Genomic DNA, 16,911 nt, shown 5'->3' with positions numbered 1-16,911 from the left:
ACTCAGTGAGAGTCAGAAGTGCCCTCTTTTTTTAAAAAAATATATTTTATTGATTTTGTACAGAGGAAGGGAGAGAGATAGAGAGTTAGAAACATTGATGAGAGTCATCGATCAGCTGCCTCTTGCACACCCCCTACAGGGGATATGCCCGCAACCAAGGCACATGCCCTTGACTGGAATCGAACCAGGGACCCCTCAGTCCCCAAGCCGACGCTCTATCCCATTGAGCCAAACCAGTTTCGGCAGAAGTACCCTCTTTTGACTCAACCACTCCAAGAGCTTATCACTGCAAACCAAGTTGATGGTTTTTACTGCTGTACCATTTTACGTTTCTTTCCCCTTAGTCATACATTTGCCTCATTTATAATTATAAGTCATTAGTTAAAGTTATGGATCATAATGAGCATTCATATTGAAATATAACACGTTAATGAGGAACAAAAAATGATCACTCAGAATTCACCTGGAGATTGCATTTAAAAATAATGAGTGTGAAAATTTTAAATTTATACGTCAGTAGAGAAAAGTTATAAATTACATATCTATTACCATGCATTTGCCACGCCAATTTGTCATAACTGTTTCCTATCTCTGTTTTTAAAATAATAACATTTATGAAGACAATCAGAAACTCACATCCATCCCTTCCCTTTTCTTACGTTCTCCTTCCTCAGAGGTCAACAGTCTGTTGAGTACATGTGTATTATTCTTTTACATGCTTATACATGGATACATATGTCTGTATTTATAAACATAGGATATTATTTTAAATTTACATATTCTCGATTTCTGAATTTTATTCATATTGGTTATCCAAGAGATCCCAATCTAATAAATATTCTATAGCATATCAAGGTATCTTTAGCACTTAATTAGACACTGAAAAATAATTACTTGGAAACTAAGCATGGATATTATTTACAAAACAGTTGTGCATGCGTGTGTGTGTGTGTGTGTGTGTGGTTTTTTTTAGGTTCTCAATATCAGAAACACAATTCAAATCATTAGATATTTTTGTATATTTCTGATATAACAAAAATAGTTGCATTTCAATCTTTACTTTAACTAATATATATTTATCCCTAAGTGAAATGTGGTTTTTAAAATGCCATTTGAATATGTCCATAAATTGTATTCTGTCATAGTTATTTTAATTCAATAATGTGGAACACTTACTAAATGTGGATATGTCAAATTTGTCTTCTTAAAGTATGTGTTTTGGATATTATTAAAGACTTTAATAAAATTAACTTACCTGGAGCTATAATAAATAAATATAAAGTAAGATATTTTATGGAAAATAACTTATTTATTTAGTATTATACAAAATGCACTGTGAAAATGATTTAAAAAATATTTCTTAGGAAATTTTTGATGTTATGTTATTATAGTTTTAAAATTAAAAATGAAAAATCAAACTGATTTAGGCCAATTTAAAATTATACAAGCAAGACAAGGATCTTAAAATGCTTTAATTCCCATCACACTATTTTTGACTCATATTATGTTATTGTCCAAGAGCTAACTGACTTGCTGTTAATCAACCTCTGAAATCAGAACAATCCTAAGCCCAAAGCAACCCAAAGATTCATGAACTAAATTGATGTTTACTGTTTTAAAAACTGAATTTTGAGGTGGTTTATCATGCAGCATAGTTAAATGGATATAGATTACTACAATTACCTACAGTGGCTTTGGTTGTTTGCAACTGGGAGGCTTAACTCACACAACTTTATAACTCTAAGCAACTTGAAAAAAACCCAGGTTACTTCATTCCATAAGTAGTTTTAGGGCTGTTACTATAAATTAATCGCAGTGACAGATGATGGAGAGTCAGCTATGAGGAGGAAATATACGTGACCCCTATGTTCTTGAACATTAAAGTCTTCTAATGTGTAATAAATAAAAATGGAAGAACGGATACAGCAACTTACAAAGTTGTTATTGGAGACAAAGAAACAAATAACCTGGATATCATGTTTATAACAGTCAAGCCTGGCTGGTGTAGCTCAGTGGGTGAGCGCTGACCTATGAACCAGGAGGTCATGGTTCGAATCTGATCAGGGCACATGCCTGGGTTATGGGCTCAATATCCTGTGTGGTGTGTGCAGGAGGCAGCCGATCAGTGATTCTTTCTCATCATTGATCTCTCTCTCTCTATCTCTATCTCTCCCTCTCCCTTCCTCTCTAAAATCAACAAAAATAGTCAGGTTTGTAAATCATAAATTGAGATGATAACATAGTATCCAAGCACTTTCCCAAGCCCTCCTGAGAAGGACTCAGCTATCCATCTTCACAGACACATTCGTTGAGCTCTTAATGTCCTAACCTTGTCCTGTTTCCAAATGAAGGGCTTCATCTTAGCCCAACATCCAGAAGCTCCTTTACCCACAACTTTGCAACTTCATCCTCAAGATCACCAGAGCTAGCTCTCCACTCTGCCTTGAGCCATGGGGTCTTCATCTCACGCTATTTTGAAATAGATAGCCAGCCCTCTGAAGCAGTGACTGTGCTTGGTGTGCTGGAGAAATGGTTCCTGCAGCAGCCAGCTCTACAAAATGTGCTCAAATGGCCAAGACATAGAAACAGCCCAAGTGCTCATGAATAGATGAGTGGATAAAAAAGCTGTGGTACATTGACACATAGAATACTATATGGAATACTATATAGCAATGAAAAAGAAGGATTTCTTATCCCTTGAGGCAGCATGGAGTGACTCAGTGAGTATTATGCTAAGTGAAGTATACCAGTTAGAGAAAAACAAGTATCACATGATCTAATAAACAAAATAAACTGGTGAACAAAATAGATCCAGAGACATGGAAGCATGGAACAGACTGACAGATGTCAGAGGGAAGGGGGAGGGGTGGAAGAAAGAGATTAACCAAGTAACCTACATGCATATATGCATAACCAATAAACAGAAGGCCTGGGGAGGGGGAGGAGTGGGATGGAAGGGGTCAATGGGGGGTAAAGGGGAACATCCGTAATACTGTCAATAATGACAATAAATGGAAAGATACAAAAAACAAGACATAGGTAGGCCTTTCGACTCATTCCGAATTGTGCAAACATTACTTTGGGTGAATCATGTCATAATTTTCTGCATTACCCAACTGTAGGATCTGAGGGGAACACACTGCTTTCCATATGGCTGCCAATCTTATAAAGCCCTGTACAACTGCAGGAGGTCTTATAGGGTTCTGTATGCAACAAACCAACAATCTATAAAAATAGCATCACAGTGGGCAGAGGCTTTCAGGATTAGGTTACTGTAGTCGGCAGGACTCCCAAAGCCAGAATCTCAAATGGGGCTTTGTCAGAAGTAGGGTTGTAAGACTGTTTCCCTGAACCTACCAAGAAAAGATGCAGAAGGGTTCCCAGGGAACATAAAGGCAGCAGAAAGCTTCCCAAAAGGTCCTCTTCACACTCACTCTCAGGTTGCTCTCTTAGAGATAGCTGTTCTGAGGAGGCAAATCTTTTTTTTAAGGCAATGCCCCCTAAACATGAATATTTCTCTTATTGGCCCTTCTGCTATCAGGGATTCCCAAGTCCTGGATTTGACATGCACTTTCAATGCAGTTTTGGACTGTCTTTAAGCAGGAGAAGGATGATGAGTGGCAGGTACAGAATATTATTAGTATTATTTTTTAAACATCAGCCTTTTATGTACCAGCAGTCATTTGGCAAGTTCTGCCTCACTTTAGTCCAGACCAAATAATCCTAAAGCCTTAAACATTTTTCACATATCAGAGCAACTTTCTGCTTTAGAAAGCAAAAACAAGACGCATTGGGAGATTCTCATACTTGCTTAGACAAATGTTTTAACTGCGAGTTTAACCTAGGTACCCAATTGTTCACAGAAAATGAGTCCACTTATGTAGAAATGATGAGGGTCAAGGCAAGACAAAGGTACCAGCTCAGGTTCCACACAGGAAAGACTGAAAGTCATGGGCTAATTTTCAAATCTGAGAAAGCCAGAGCTGGTTGAGAGGTGGAAATAATTAATTTAATTTCAAAAATATTTTTAGATCTCTCTACACTGTGAGTACAGAAGAGCATATGCGTCACTTGGTACAGAGCATATATAACTGCAGAGGAATTCAGTTGCTGGATGTAACAAGTTACTTACAAACATGTAAACATACAAGACTCACCAAAGAAATAGCTCTAATATGAGCTTCAACAAAATTGGGAACTTATCTAATAAAGAGGGAATATGCTAATTGACCCTCACACCCTCACAAAAGATGGTGGTGCCACAGCCACAAGATAGTGGCACCCAGTCTCCTCAGCCCTGCCTCATCCATCCAGAATCCTCCAGTCCCCTTAGTACTGAAAGGGAGGGCAGTTGGAGATGATCATGCCAGCAGGGGAGAAATTAAGCGTCAATCAGGCCAGTAGGTAAGTAGTTAGAGGGCTATCAGGATGACATGTAGAGTGGTTAGGTCAGTGGTTCTCAACCTGTGGGTTGCAACACCTTTGGGGGTCAAATGACCCTTTCACATGGGTTGCCTAAGACATCCTGCATATCAAATATTTACATTACAATTCATAACAGTAGCAAAATTAGTTATGAAGTAGCAACAAAAATAATTTTATGGTTGGGGTTCACCACTACATGAGGAACTGTATTAAAGGGTCGCAGCATTAGGAAGGTTGAGAATCACTGGGTTAGGGGCAATCAGGTAGGTAGGTAGGCGAATGGTTAGGAGCCAGCAGTCCCAGATTATGAGAGGGAATTCCAACTATTCTGATAGGTGTACAGTGATTTCTATTGTGGTTTTAATGTACATTTCTCTGATGACCATTGATATTGAGCAACTTTTCATGTTTATTGACCATCTTTATGTCTATTCAGTTCCTCTACCCATTTTTAAATTGGATTGATTATTAATTCATTCATTAATTCATTTATTTATTTCTGTTATATTGTATGAGTTCTTTTTACATATTGAATATTAATTCTATCACTGGCAAATATTTGTATCACTGGCAAATACTTTCTTCCATTCAGTAGGCTGCCTTTTAATTTTGTTGATGGTTTCCTTTGTTGTGCAAAAACTTTTTAGCTTAATGTAGTCTAATGTGTTTATTTTACTTTTGTTTCCCTTGCCTGAGGAAACATAAAAAAAAAAAAAAAGTTACTGACAGCTTTGTCAGAAAGTTTATTGTTTTCTTCTAAGGGTTTTATGGTTTAGGGTCATATATTTAAATCTTTAATCCATTTTGAGATTATTCTTGTAATTGTATAAAAAAGTAGTCTAGCAGAAAATTAATCTTCAGAAATTAGTTGAATTTTTTTCTTAATCTTTACCAAAGGATATCTTTCTATTGGTTTCTATAAAGAATGAAAGGGAGAGGGAGAAACAGATGAAGTTTCTGTTTGTTTAATTGGTTGCCTCCCACACATACTTCAACGAGGACTGGGGATCAAGCCTACTTCCGAGGTGTGTGCCCTTGACTGGAATCAAAATCCGAACCCTTCAGTCTGTGGGCTGACACTCTATTCACTGAGCCAAACTGGCTAAGGCTGGTTGCATTTTTAACACCAATAACAATAAGAAAGAGAAATGAATAAAACAATCACTTTTCCAGTTGCACAAAAAATACCTAGAAAAACATCTAACCAAGAAAGTAACAGACCTGTATTCAGAATATTAGAAGACATTGAAGGAAGAAACTGAATATACAAATAAATGGAAGTATATACCATGCCCACAGATAAACAGAATTAACATGGTTAAAATATCCTTATTACCCGAAGCAATCTGTAGATTCAATACAAACACCTTTGGAATTTTTCATAGAACTACAAAAAATGATCTTAAAATTTACATGGAAACACAAAAGACCTTGAATAGCACAGCAATATTAAGAAAGAAGAACAAAATTTGAGGTATAATCTCAAATTACACTACAAAGCCATAGTAAAAAAAAAAACATCATGGCACTGGCATGAAAACTAACACATTGATCAATGGAACAGAGTAGAGAGCCCAGAAGAAAAGACACCACACACCTATCTGGTCAATTCATCTCTGACAAAGGGTGCAAGAATATGCAATTGGGTAAACACAGCGTTTTCAACAAATGGGGATGGGAAAACTGGACAAATACATATAAAAATTAACATAAGATCTTTTTTTCTCAGATTGCAAAAATACCCAGAGTATGATAGGTTAATGCCAAACTACCTATGATCCTAGGCAGGAGGTTTTCTGCTGAGAGTACGGTGAAGGGCATTTCTGACCTCCTTATTTCTCAGAGTGTAGACCACAGGGTTCAGGAGAGGAGTAAAGATAGTGTAGGCCACTGAGATCAGCTGATCCTGATCCATGCTGTTCTCAGACTCAGGCTTGAGGTAGGCAATGGAGGCACAGCCATAGTGTACAATGACCACAATGAGGTGGGAGGCACAAGTTGCAAAAGCCTTCCTTTGGCCCTCACTTGAGGCAATCTTGAGGATGTTGGAGATGATAAGGAAGTAGGAGATGAAGACCAAACCCATGGGTACCATAATGACAAGTGAGCTGATGATAAAAGTAATTATGTCATGAACATTGGTGTCAGCACAGGAGAGTTTCACAACTGGGCGGATGTCACAGAAATAATGGGCCACCTCTTTACCACAAAAGGGCTGAGTGAACACAGAGGAAATCTGAATTATGGCCACCAGCAGGCCAATGCTGCAGGACCCCCAAACCAGATGGGCACACACCTTCTTGTTCATGATGACTGTATACCTCAAAGGTTTGCAGATGGCGACATAGCGGTCATACCCCATTGCTGTGAGTAGAAAGCAGTTGTTGATGGCCAAAGTGATAAAAAAGAACATCTGGGTGGCACAGCCAGCCAAGGAGATGGACTGGCTTTGTCTGATGAGGCCAGAGAGCATTGGTGGTACAATGACTAATGTGTACATTGTTTCTGAGGTTGAAAGCATACTAAGAAAGAAGTACATGGGAGTGTGAAGATGACGATCAATACTGATAATTGTCACAATGATGACATTGCCAGCCATGGTTAAAACATACAAGGTGATAAATATTGCAAATAGAGTAAGCTTGTGTTCATGAAAGCTGGAAAAACCCTGGAAAAAAAATTCACTCACCACTGTGTAGTTCTCTCTCTTCATTGGTAAATTCCACCTCTGAAAGCTGCAGACTTAGTCCAATCAGTCAGAACACATCGGTGCCTGATGTTTTGAGCAGGAGAACTCTAGAAGTAGATAATCAGAACCTGTTTCTGGATGGATGCCAGGTAAATGGAGACTACTGCTCACTAATAGGTAAAGACAGAAAAACACAACCAGGAAGTAATTTAATTTATGCAGATGCATAGCAATATAGAAAAATGTATAACAATATAGAAAAATGCACATAGTTGTAAGAAGGTAGAAGGAAGGATAACTGGGCAAGTTTAGAACAGATTTCCTGATTAATGAGAACACAGGTGTTAGGGAGAAACTGAGGCTAAAGAAATAGAAAATGACTAGTCAAGTTTTCAAAGCATTTTCTCCTGGATTCCAGTTGCATGGTTTTGTTTACCTAAAACAAATTTGCCCATCTATTCTACTTTGTTTAAAGCACAAGTTTGATCTTAAACATCTCCCCTTTTAACTGCTAAGTAACAGAGAAGTGTTTGCTTTCTCCCTGTTCCACTTCTGTGTCTTTCATAAATCATTTTCACAAATTATTCAATGGATCAGGATCAGCTGATCAGGATCAGCTGATCTCAGTGGCCTACACTATCTTTACTCCTCTCCTGACTGCCCTCCCCATTTTGAAAAAAAAAAGTTTTTATTGACACAACATTGGTGAATAAAATTATCTAGGTTTCAGGTGTAAAATCCTATAGAATATCATGTATATTGTATTGTGTATTTACCACCCAAGTCAAGTTTCCTTTCCTCTTCATTTTATCTCCCCTTCACCCTCTTTACCTCCTTCCAACCCTCTTTCACTCTGGTGATTTACCATCCTGTTGTGTGTGTGTGTGTGTGTGTGTGTGTGTGTGTGTGTGTTTCTTAAGCTCTTGTATTGGTTTTTAATGAGGCATGTTTTTCTCTTTAGTCAATATTTTACTCCAGTCTCCTCTTGCAGAGAAAGGCTTCTCACACCTATCAGTCCAAGCCCTTTCCAATTGCTAGTGATGCTCTGTAACTAATTCTCATAAAATATGTGTTATTTCTCTGTGTTTTGTAGCTTGTGCTTGCATATGAGTTTTTATAGGTAGTCTGACTCACTATTCTACTCTGAACTCCCGTTTCTAATTTCTTCAACATTATAAATAGGTTGCACATATCCCCTATTTTCTATTTGAGGGGTAATTGGGCATCACAAAGTTCTCATATTAAAAAATTAATAACGATAACCACAGCAAAAATAATAGTCCCTTATTGCAGTTTTTAGTTTGTAAAGCATTTTTGCATGTATTATTTAACAGCATAGCAATCCCATGTGTTAGGTAATTATTATCTTAATCTTGCAGATGGAAAATCTAAGACACCTAGGATTAGGTGATTTGTCTAAAATTTTAAAAATCATAGATACAATCTTTTAATTCTAATGCCAGTGTGAACAGATAAAAATAGAAGGCTACTTTGGTGACTATTAACAAGTATTAATACATTTGCCTTACTCTAGAAATGAGATTACATTGAGGGGTAAATTGGAAAAATTGGAAATCATTAGGAAAACTGGAAAAGTTTTAGGATTATCTAGATAAATAGGTAAAATATTACTGGAACAAAACCCAGATCTATGGAAGAGGAAAATCAAACCTACCTACACTAAAAGGAACAGAAAACCTCAGCCAGGCTATGGAGGAGAACAGACCGAATGTGCTGTGCATTACCATAGTTACAATCCCTCTCATCGCCCCTCAGGAAGACAATGGCTCCTCCAATGGGGAGGTCCTGATGGGTGAGAGCACTCAGACTGCAATGTGATCATGGTCCCTGAGACCATAGCAGCCTCCGCCTGGGAAGCCATATCACTGAGAAACGCATTTTCTGTTTCTTTATATTCTAGGTTTTTAACCTAAAACATCTCCCCACAGTTTAAAACATGGAAAATTACTACCTTCTAGAGAAATATTTTCTGCTGAGACCTGACAAGCAATCCTGGGCAAGGGGTTAATCTTATCCATTTCGTTATTCACATCTTTCCAGTTGGAAGCAAGCTGGGAAAACTCATATTCTTTGTAGCTTTAAGTTCCTTTATTAGAACTGAATCATAGGAACTTAGAGTTAGGCTGTAACTTTAAAAGCCCAGCATTGCTCACAGATAGTTCACCAAATTCTGCTTCAGTGCTTCCAACAATTGGAAATTTATTTTCTTACAAGTTAGCACCCCCTCTTTTATTTTTAAGATATTAAGTTTACTTAAAAATATAAAACTAGGCTTTTTGTTGTAAAAATGCTTAAGGGGGGAAAAAGACATCTGTAAAGTAAAATACAAATGGGAAAGTTAGTTTTCTCCTTCTGTAATTTGAATTCTCTAATCCAGAAGGAAACATAATTCATGTGTGTTTTTTAAATTTATTTATTTCTGCCTAGAAATTTTGTATGTACAATTATGCATATTTCCATATCATTTCAATTTTATACAAATAAAATTTTATGGGACACACCAATTCATAGTTTTTTCACTTAAATATTATTTCTTATATAATAACATTGTTTTATTATTTCTTATATTATAACATTATTTCTTAAATGTTGTTTCCATAACAGTACTATAAATCCACCTCACATTTTATTTTCTATGGTGCATAGTATTTCATTTATAGATCGGTATAGATATAGTGTCATTAATTCTATTTTTGAATGACCTTAATCCTTAGAAAACATTACATTATATTGATTCAATATCTGTCTGCCTACAACTTTCCACCTCCCCACAGCAGCCTACCTTCTGCTTCCTTTCCAGCCAGATAGTATTTAAAATATTTGGAGATCATTATCATGCTAAATTTCATGTCCTTGAATCCATTGCCACAGCAAGATGAGCATAAAGAAATAGAATATCAATGGACATGGGAATCAATACAACCAAACAAATGCTGAAAACCATAGAAGGAAAAGAATGAGATTTTGAAAAATATACATGGCATTCCATTTGCATTTAGTTCTGCCAACAGCAACTCACTGCTTCTGACCTTGGCCATAGGAAGGAGCCACTTTCCAGAGAGTGCTCTTTAAAAGGAATGGAAGGGGCTGACTTTATTCAGAGGAAGCCTAGGGAAACACTTTGTTGTGGAAGCCAAAACCAAGAAAGCAAGGGGAAGTCAGCTTTCTCTGGCATCAGAGAACTTCACATTACTGCTGAGCTCCTGGAGGCCGGGCATGGGCTCCTTTGGCTGGGGAAGCGGCACAGGAAAAACGCCGTCTCTTAAACTCCGGATTTCAGGAGCTGTGGGCGTTTATTTCCCCCAGAGGAGAAAACCCCTTTGCCTCCAGCCTCCTGGGAACACGCCTTTGAAAATCCCTCCGGGTTCTCAGAGGTAGAATGCAAAGACTCTAGAGCGGGTCTCAGAGGTTTCATTAGGAACCCGGGAAGCAGATGAGAGAGAGAGGCTGCCATGTGTTTACTCACTAGAGGGAATTGTTGGGGCTTCAGAAACTTATACTGAAACTTTGAGTGTTAATCAAGAAAACCTCTAGGAATACTTAGTAAGCTTACACAGAGAAAACCCCAAATTTCAGATTTTTCAGGATTCAAGAGAAAGCCACGCCCTGAAACTTATTAAATAAGATGAGGCACCCTGGATAGGTGACTCCATTGGTTGGACCATCAGTGAAAAAACTGCCAATTCCCTTCCTGGTCAGGGCACATACCTATAGGTTGCAGGTTTGATCTGTGGTTGGGAGCATATGAAAAACAACGGACTGATGGCGCTCTCTCTCTCTCTCTCTCTCTCTCTCTCTCTCTTTCTCTCCCTCTCTCTCCCTCCCTCCCTCCTCCCTTTCTCTCTGAAATGAATCAAAAAATATTTGTAAATAAATAAATAAGTAGTCAGGTTTGTGTATCATAAGTTGAGGAGATAACATAGTATCCAAGCACTTTCCCAAGCCCTCCTGAGAAGGGCTCAGCTATCCATCTTCACAGACACATTCGTTGAGCTCTTAACATCCTAACTTTGTCCTGTTTCCAAGTGAAGGGCTTCATCTTAGCCCAACATCCAGAAGCTCCTTTACCCACAACTTTGCAACTTCATCCTCAAGATCACCAGAGCTAGCTCTCCACTCTGCCTGGAGCCACGGAGTCTTCCTCTCACACTATGTTGAAATAGATAGCCAGCCCTCTGAAGCAGTGACTATGCTTGGTGTGCTGGAGGTACCCCAGCCTGTAAACACGGGGAGAAATGGTTCCTGCAGCAGCCAGCTCTACAAAATGTGCTCAAATGGCCAAGACATGGAAACAGCCCACGTGCCCATGAATAGATGAGTGGATAAAAAAGCTGTGGTACATTGACACATAGAATACTGTATGGAATACTATATAGCAGTGAAAAGGAAGGATTTCTTACCCTTTGAAGCAGCCTGGAGGTGCTGGCAAGCAAATCAGTTTCACTAAAAAGAGATGTTGACAGGAAACCAGGAAGGCTGGTCAACAACCTTAATTGCTCTAACCACTCACCCTTTAGTTGAGACATTGTTAGCTGAAGCAGCCTCCACCTTGTTTGTCCCGTGTAAGTTTCTGTTATTTCCTGCCTAAGGGCTACATGTAAATTTCTGTTTATGTTGCCTAAGATGTTTTCCCCAAAGCCTCAATAAAAGGGGATGGCAGGGCCAGAGCAGTAGTTCTCCCACTAGAGTTGGACTACTGCCTGGCCCCCCATATCACCAAAATGAATTTCTTCAAGTCTCAAGTCTTTTCACTTGTGTGCGGCCCTTCTCCAGAACTCGAACCCTGAATTGGAACTCTTTCCATGCGGATCGTGAAAGAGATTCCTATATGGAGGGACTTGGTGAGTATTATGCTAAGTGAAATAAGCCAGTTAGAGAAAGGCAAGTGTCACATGATCTCACTTGTATGTGGAATCTAATGAACAAAATAAACTGATGAACAAAATAGATCCAGAGACATGGAAGCATGGAACAGACTGACAGATGTCAGAGGGAAGGGGGAGGGGTGGAAGGAAGAGATTCACCAAGTAACCTACATGCATATATGCATAACCCATGAACAGAAGGCCTGGGGATGGGGAGGAGTGGGATGGAAGGGGTCAATGGGGGGGGGGGGGGAAGGGGAACATCCGTAATACTTTCAATAATGACAATGAATGAAAACAAACAAAAAATAAGATACAGGTAGGCCTTTCTGATTCATTTGGGTGAATCATGCCATAATTTTCTGCATTATTAAACATTAGGATCTGAGGGGAAAACACTGCTTTCCATATTGGTGCCAATCTTATGAAGCCCTGTACAACTGTAGAGGTCTTATAGGGTTTTTTATGCAACAAATCAATCCTGCAGGCCTGGTCCCCCCAACTTCTCTCCCCTGCAAACCTGGGTCCCGCCCAACTGCCCTTCTCTGCAGGCCCAGTCACCCTCAACTTCCCTCCTTTGCCAGCCTGGTCACCTCTAACTGCCCTCCCCTGCAGGCTTGATTGCCTCCAACTACCCTCCCTTGCAGGTCTGGTCCCTCTTAACACACAAGATGGCTGCCCTCATGTGGACAAAGATCCTGCCCCATGTGGACACAAGATGGCCACCACAAGATGGCCAGCAGGGGAGGGCAGTTGAGAGGGACCAGGCCTACAAGGGAGGTAGTTGGGGGCAATCAGGCCTACAGGGGAGAGCAGTTTGGGGGGACCAGGCCTTCAGGGGAGGGCAGTTAGGGGTGAACAGGCTGGCAGAGGAGCAGTTAGGCATCAACCAGGCTGGCAGCAGAGTGGTTAAGGGGTGATCAGGCTGGCAGGCAGAAGTGGTTAGGGGCAATCAGGAAAGCAGGCAGGGGAACAGTTGGGAGCTAGCAGTCCTGGATTGTGAGAGGGATGTCCTGGTCGGATCAGGCCTAAACAAGCAGTTGCACATCCCTCGAGGGGTCCCAGATTGGAGAGGGTGCAAGCTGGGCTGAGGGACACCCCTGTACCATGCAAGAATTTTGTGCCCTGGGCCTCTAGTGTGATTAATAAAAGGCTTAGGAGAGTGATGATTAAAAAAAAAAAAAAAAAAAAAAAAAGCCAGGGACACTCTTGATTCTTTAAGGCAGTCTTACCACCAAATTTTGCAGCTGTATTATAGGTAGAGAATCTATTTAAAAATTTTTTTTTCAATTACAGTTGGCATTCAATGTTATTCAGGTGTACAGCATGGTGGTTAGACATTTACGTACTTTGTGAAGTGATTCCTCTAATAAGGTTAATGCCTGCCTGACACCACACAGTTATTACAAGATTACTGACTATATTCTCTATGCTGTCCTTTACAAACCAGGGACTATTTTGTAATTGCAAATTTATACTTTTAATCCCTTAACCTTTTCACCCCTCCCTCCAACCTTCCTCCCATCTGGCAACCATTAGTTTGATCTCTGAATCTATGATTTTCTCTTTCATTTGTTTGTATATTTGTTTATTTAGATTCCACATATAAGTGAAATCTATGGTGTTTATATTTCTCTCTCTGACTTACTTCAATTAGTATATTTCCCTCTTATATCCATCCATTTGGGCTGAGTATGATCCCATTTTTTATATGTACTACTTCTTTCTTCATTCATCTATTATTGGGCACTAGAGTTGCTTAATTATTTTGGCTATTGTAAATAATGCTTCAATGGACATAGGGATGAATATGTTTTTTCAAATCAGTGTTTTGGATTTCTTCAGATAAACACCCAGAAGAAGTATAATTGCTGGGTTATAAGGTCTTTCGATTTTTAATTTTCAAGGAACAGCCAAACTGTTTCCCATAGAGACTATACCATTTGCAAATCCATCAACAGTGTATGAGGGTTCCTTTTATCCACATCTTCACCAATACTTGTTGTTTGTTGATTTATTGATAATAACTATTCTGATAGGTGTGCGGTGATTTCCCATTGTGGTTTTAATGTACATTTCTCTGATGATTATTGTATTGAACATCTTTTTATATGTTCATTGACCATCTGTATGTCCTCTTAGAGGAATGTCTATTCAGTTATTCTACCCATTTTTAAATTGGATTGTTTATTAATTCATTAACTTATTGCTGTTGTATTGTATGAATTCTTTTTACATATTGAATATGAATATCATCACTGGCAAATATTTGTATCGCTGACAAATATTTTCTTCCATTCAGTAGGCAGCCTTTTCATTTTGTTGATGGTTTCCTTTGTTATGCAAAAACTTTTTAGTTTGATGTAGTCTAATGTGTTTATTTTATTTTTGTTTAACTTGCCTGGGGAAACATATCCAAAAAATTATTACTAACAACTATGTCAGAAAGTTTACTGTTTTCTTCGAAGGGTTTTATGTTTTGGGGCCATACATTTAAGTCTTTAATTTATTTTGAGTTTATTCTTCTAATGGTGTAAGAAAGTAGCCTAGCAGAATACAACATTAATATTCAGAAATTAGTTGAATTTTTTTTTTTGTTAATCCTTACCCAAGGATATCTTTCCACTGATTTCAAGAAAGAATGGAAGGGAGGGAGAGAAACAGAGAAAGAGAAATATCAATGCAAGAGACACAGTAATTGGTTGCCTCACGCACATGCCCCAACCAGGGCCAAGGATCGAGCCTGAAACTGTGTTATGTGCCCTTGACTGGAACGGAACCTGGGACCCTTCAGTCTGTGTGCTATCAACGGGGGCAAACCTGCTAAGGCTGGATGCATTTTTATGCACCAATAACAATTGGAAAGAAAAATGAATAAAAACAATCACTTTTCCAACTGCACCAAAAAAATACCTAGGAATATATCTAGCCAAGAAAGTAAAAGACCTTTATTCAGAATATTAGAAGACATTGATACAAATAAATGGAAGCATATAACATTTCTGCAGATAAAAAGAATTAATATGGTTAAAATAACCATATTACTCAAAGCAATCTATAGATTCAATGCAATCTCTATCAAAATACCTATAATTTTTTTCACAGAACTACAACAAATAACGTTAAAATTTACATGGAAACACAAAGACCATAAAAGACACAGCAATATTGAAAAAGAAGAACAAAATTGGAGGTATTATGTTACCTGATCTCAAACTACACTACAAAGCCATAGTAATCAAAACATCATGGCACTGGCATGAAAACTAACACATTGATCAATGGAACAGAGTAGAGAGCCCAGAAGAAAAGACACCACATACCTATCTGGTCAATTCATCTCTGACAAACGGTGCAAGAATATACAATTGGGTAAACACAGCCTTTTCAACAAATGGTTATGGGAAAACTGGACAAATACATACAAAAATTAAAATAAGATTTTTTTTTCAGATTGCAAAAATACCCAGAGTATGATAGGTTAATGCCAAACTACCTATGATCCTAGGCAGGAAGTTTTCTGCTGAGAGTACGGTGAAGGGCATTCCTGACCTCCTTGTTTCTCAGAGTGTAGACCACAGGGTTCAGGAGAGGAGTAAAGATGGTGTAGGCCACTGAGATCAGCTGATCCTGATCCATGCTGTTCTCAGACTCAGGCTTGAGGTAGGCAATGGAGGCACAGCCATAGTGTACAATGACCACAATGAGGTGGGAGGCACAAGTTGCAAAAGCCTTCCTTTGGCCCTCACTTGAAGCAATCTTGAGGATGGTGGAGATGATAAGGAAATAGGAGATGAAGACTAAACCCATGGGTACAACAATGACAAGTGAGCTGATGATAAAATTAATTATGTCATGTAGATTGGTGTCAGCACAGGAGAGTTTCATCACTGGGAGGACATCACAGAAATAATGGGCCACCTCTTTACCACAAAAGGGCTGAGTGAACACAGAGGAAATCTGAATTATGGCCACCAGCAGGCCAATGCTGCAGGCCCCCCAAACCAAGTGGGCACACACCTTCTTGTTCATGATGACTGTATACCTCAAAGGTTTGCAGATGGCGACATAGCGGTCATACCCCATTGCTGTGAGTAGAAAGCAGTTGTTGATGGCCAAAGTGATAAAAAAGAACATCTGGGTGGCACAGCCAGCCAAGGAGATGGACTGGCTTTGTCCGATGAGGCCGGAGAGCATCTTTGGTACAATGACCAATGTGTACATTGTTTCTGAGGTTGAAAGCATACTAAGAAAGAAGTACATGGGGGTGTGAAGGTGACGATCAATACTGATAATTGTCACAATGATGACATTGCCAGCCAGGGTTAAAATGTACAAGGTGATAAATATTGCAAATAGAGTAAGCTTGTGTTCATGAAAGCTGGAAAAACCCTGGAAAAAAAATTCACTCACCACTGTGTAGTTCTCTCTCTTCATTGGTAAATTCCACATTTGAAAGCTGCAGACTTAGTCCAATCAGTCAGAACACATCGGTGCCTGATGTTTTGAGCAGGAGAACTCTAGAAGTAGATAATAAGAACCTGTTTCTGGATGGATGCCAGGTAAATGGAGACTACTGCTCACTAATAGGTAAAGACAGAAAAACACAACCAGGAAGTAATTCCATGTATGTATAACAATATAGAAAAATACACAGAGTTGTGATAAGGTAGAAGGAAGAATAACTGGGCAAGTTTAGAACAGATTTCCTGATGAGTGAGAACACAGGTGTAAGGGAGAAACTGAGGCTAAAGAAATAGAAAATGCAGTTAAGTTTTCAAAGCATTTTCTCCTGGATTCCAGTTGCATGGTTTGTTTACCTAAAACAAATTTGCCAATCTATTCTAATTTGTTTAAAGCACAATTAAAAAAATATGTTATTGATATTTTACAGAGAGGAGGAAGGGAGAG

The 16,911-nt window shown here is 38.8% G+C and overlaps 2 protein-coding genes across 2 annotated transcripts; both read right to left on the bottom strand.

The window, feature by feature from the left end:
• Positions 1 to 6,205: 6,205 nt before the first annotated feature.
• On the bottom strand, positions 6,206 to 7,138 carry LOC311612280 (olfactory receptor 10J1-like; the record flags this gene model as incomplete). Its single annotated transcript, XM_084865128.1, has 1 exon — positions 6,206 to 7,138. One exon carries the CDS (start codon positions 7,136 to 7,138, stop codon positions 6,206 to 6,208), a length of 933 nt encoding a protein of 310 aa, XP_084721254.1.
• An 8,366-nt stretch (positions 7,139 to 15,504) lies between these two features.
• On the bottom strand, positions 15,505 to 16,437 carry LOC311612274 (olfactory receptor 10J1-like; the record flags this gene model as incomplete). Its single annotated transcript, XM_084865122.1, has 1 exon — positions 15,505 to 16,437. The coding sequence occupies one exon, from the start codon at positions 16,435 to 16,437 to the stop codon at positions 15,505 to 15,507; it is 933 nt and encodes a 310-aa protein (XP_084721248.1).
• Positions 16,438 to 16,911: the final 474 nt, after the last annotated feature.

Source organism: Pipistrellus hanaki (assembly GCF_964339955.1).
Source record: "Pipistrellus hanaki genome assembly, chromosome: 18".
Classification (NCBI taxonomy): domain Eukaryota; kingdom Metazoa; phylum Chordata; class Mammalia; order Chiroptera; family Vespertilionidae; genus Pipistrellus; species Pipistrellus hanaki.
Note: the sequence above shows the minus strand (reverse complement) of the source record. Positions and strands in the feature narration are given on the sequence as shown.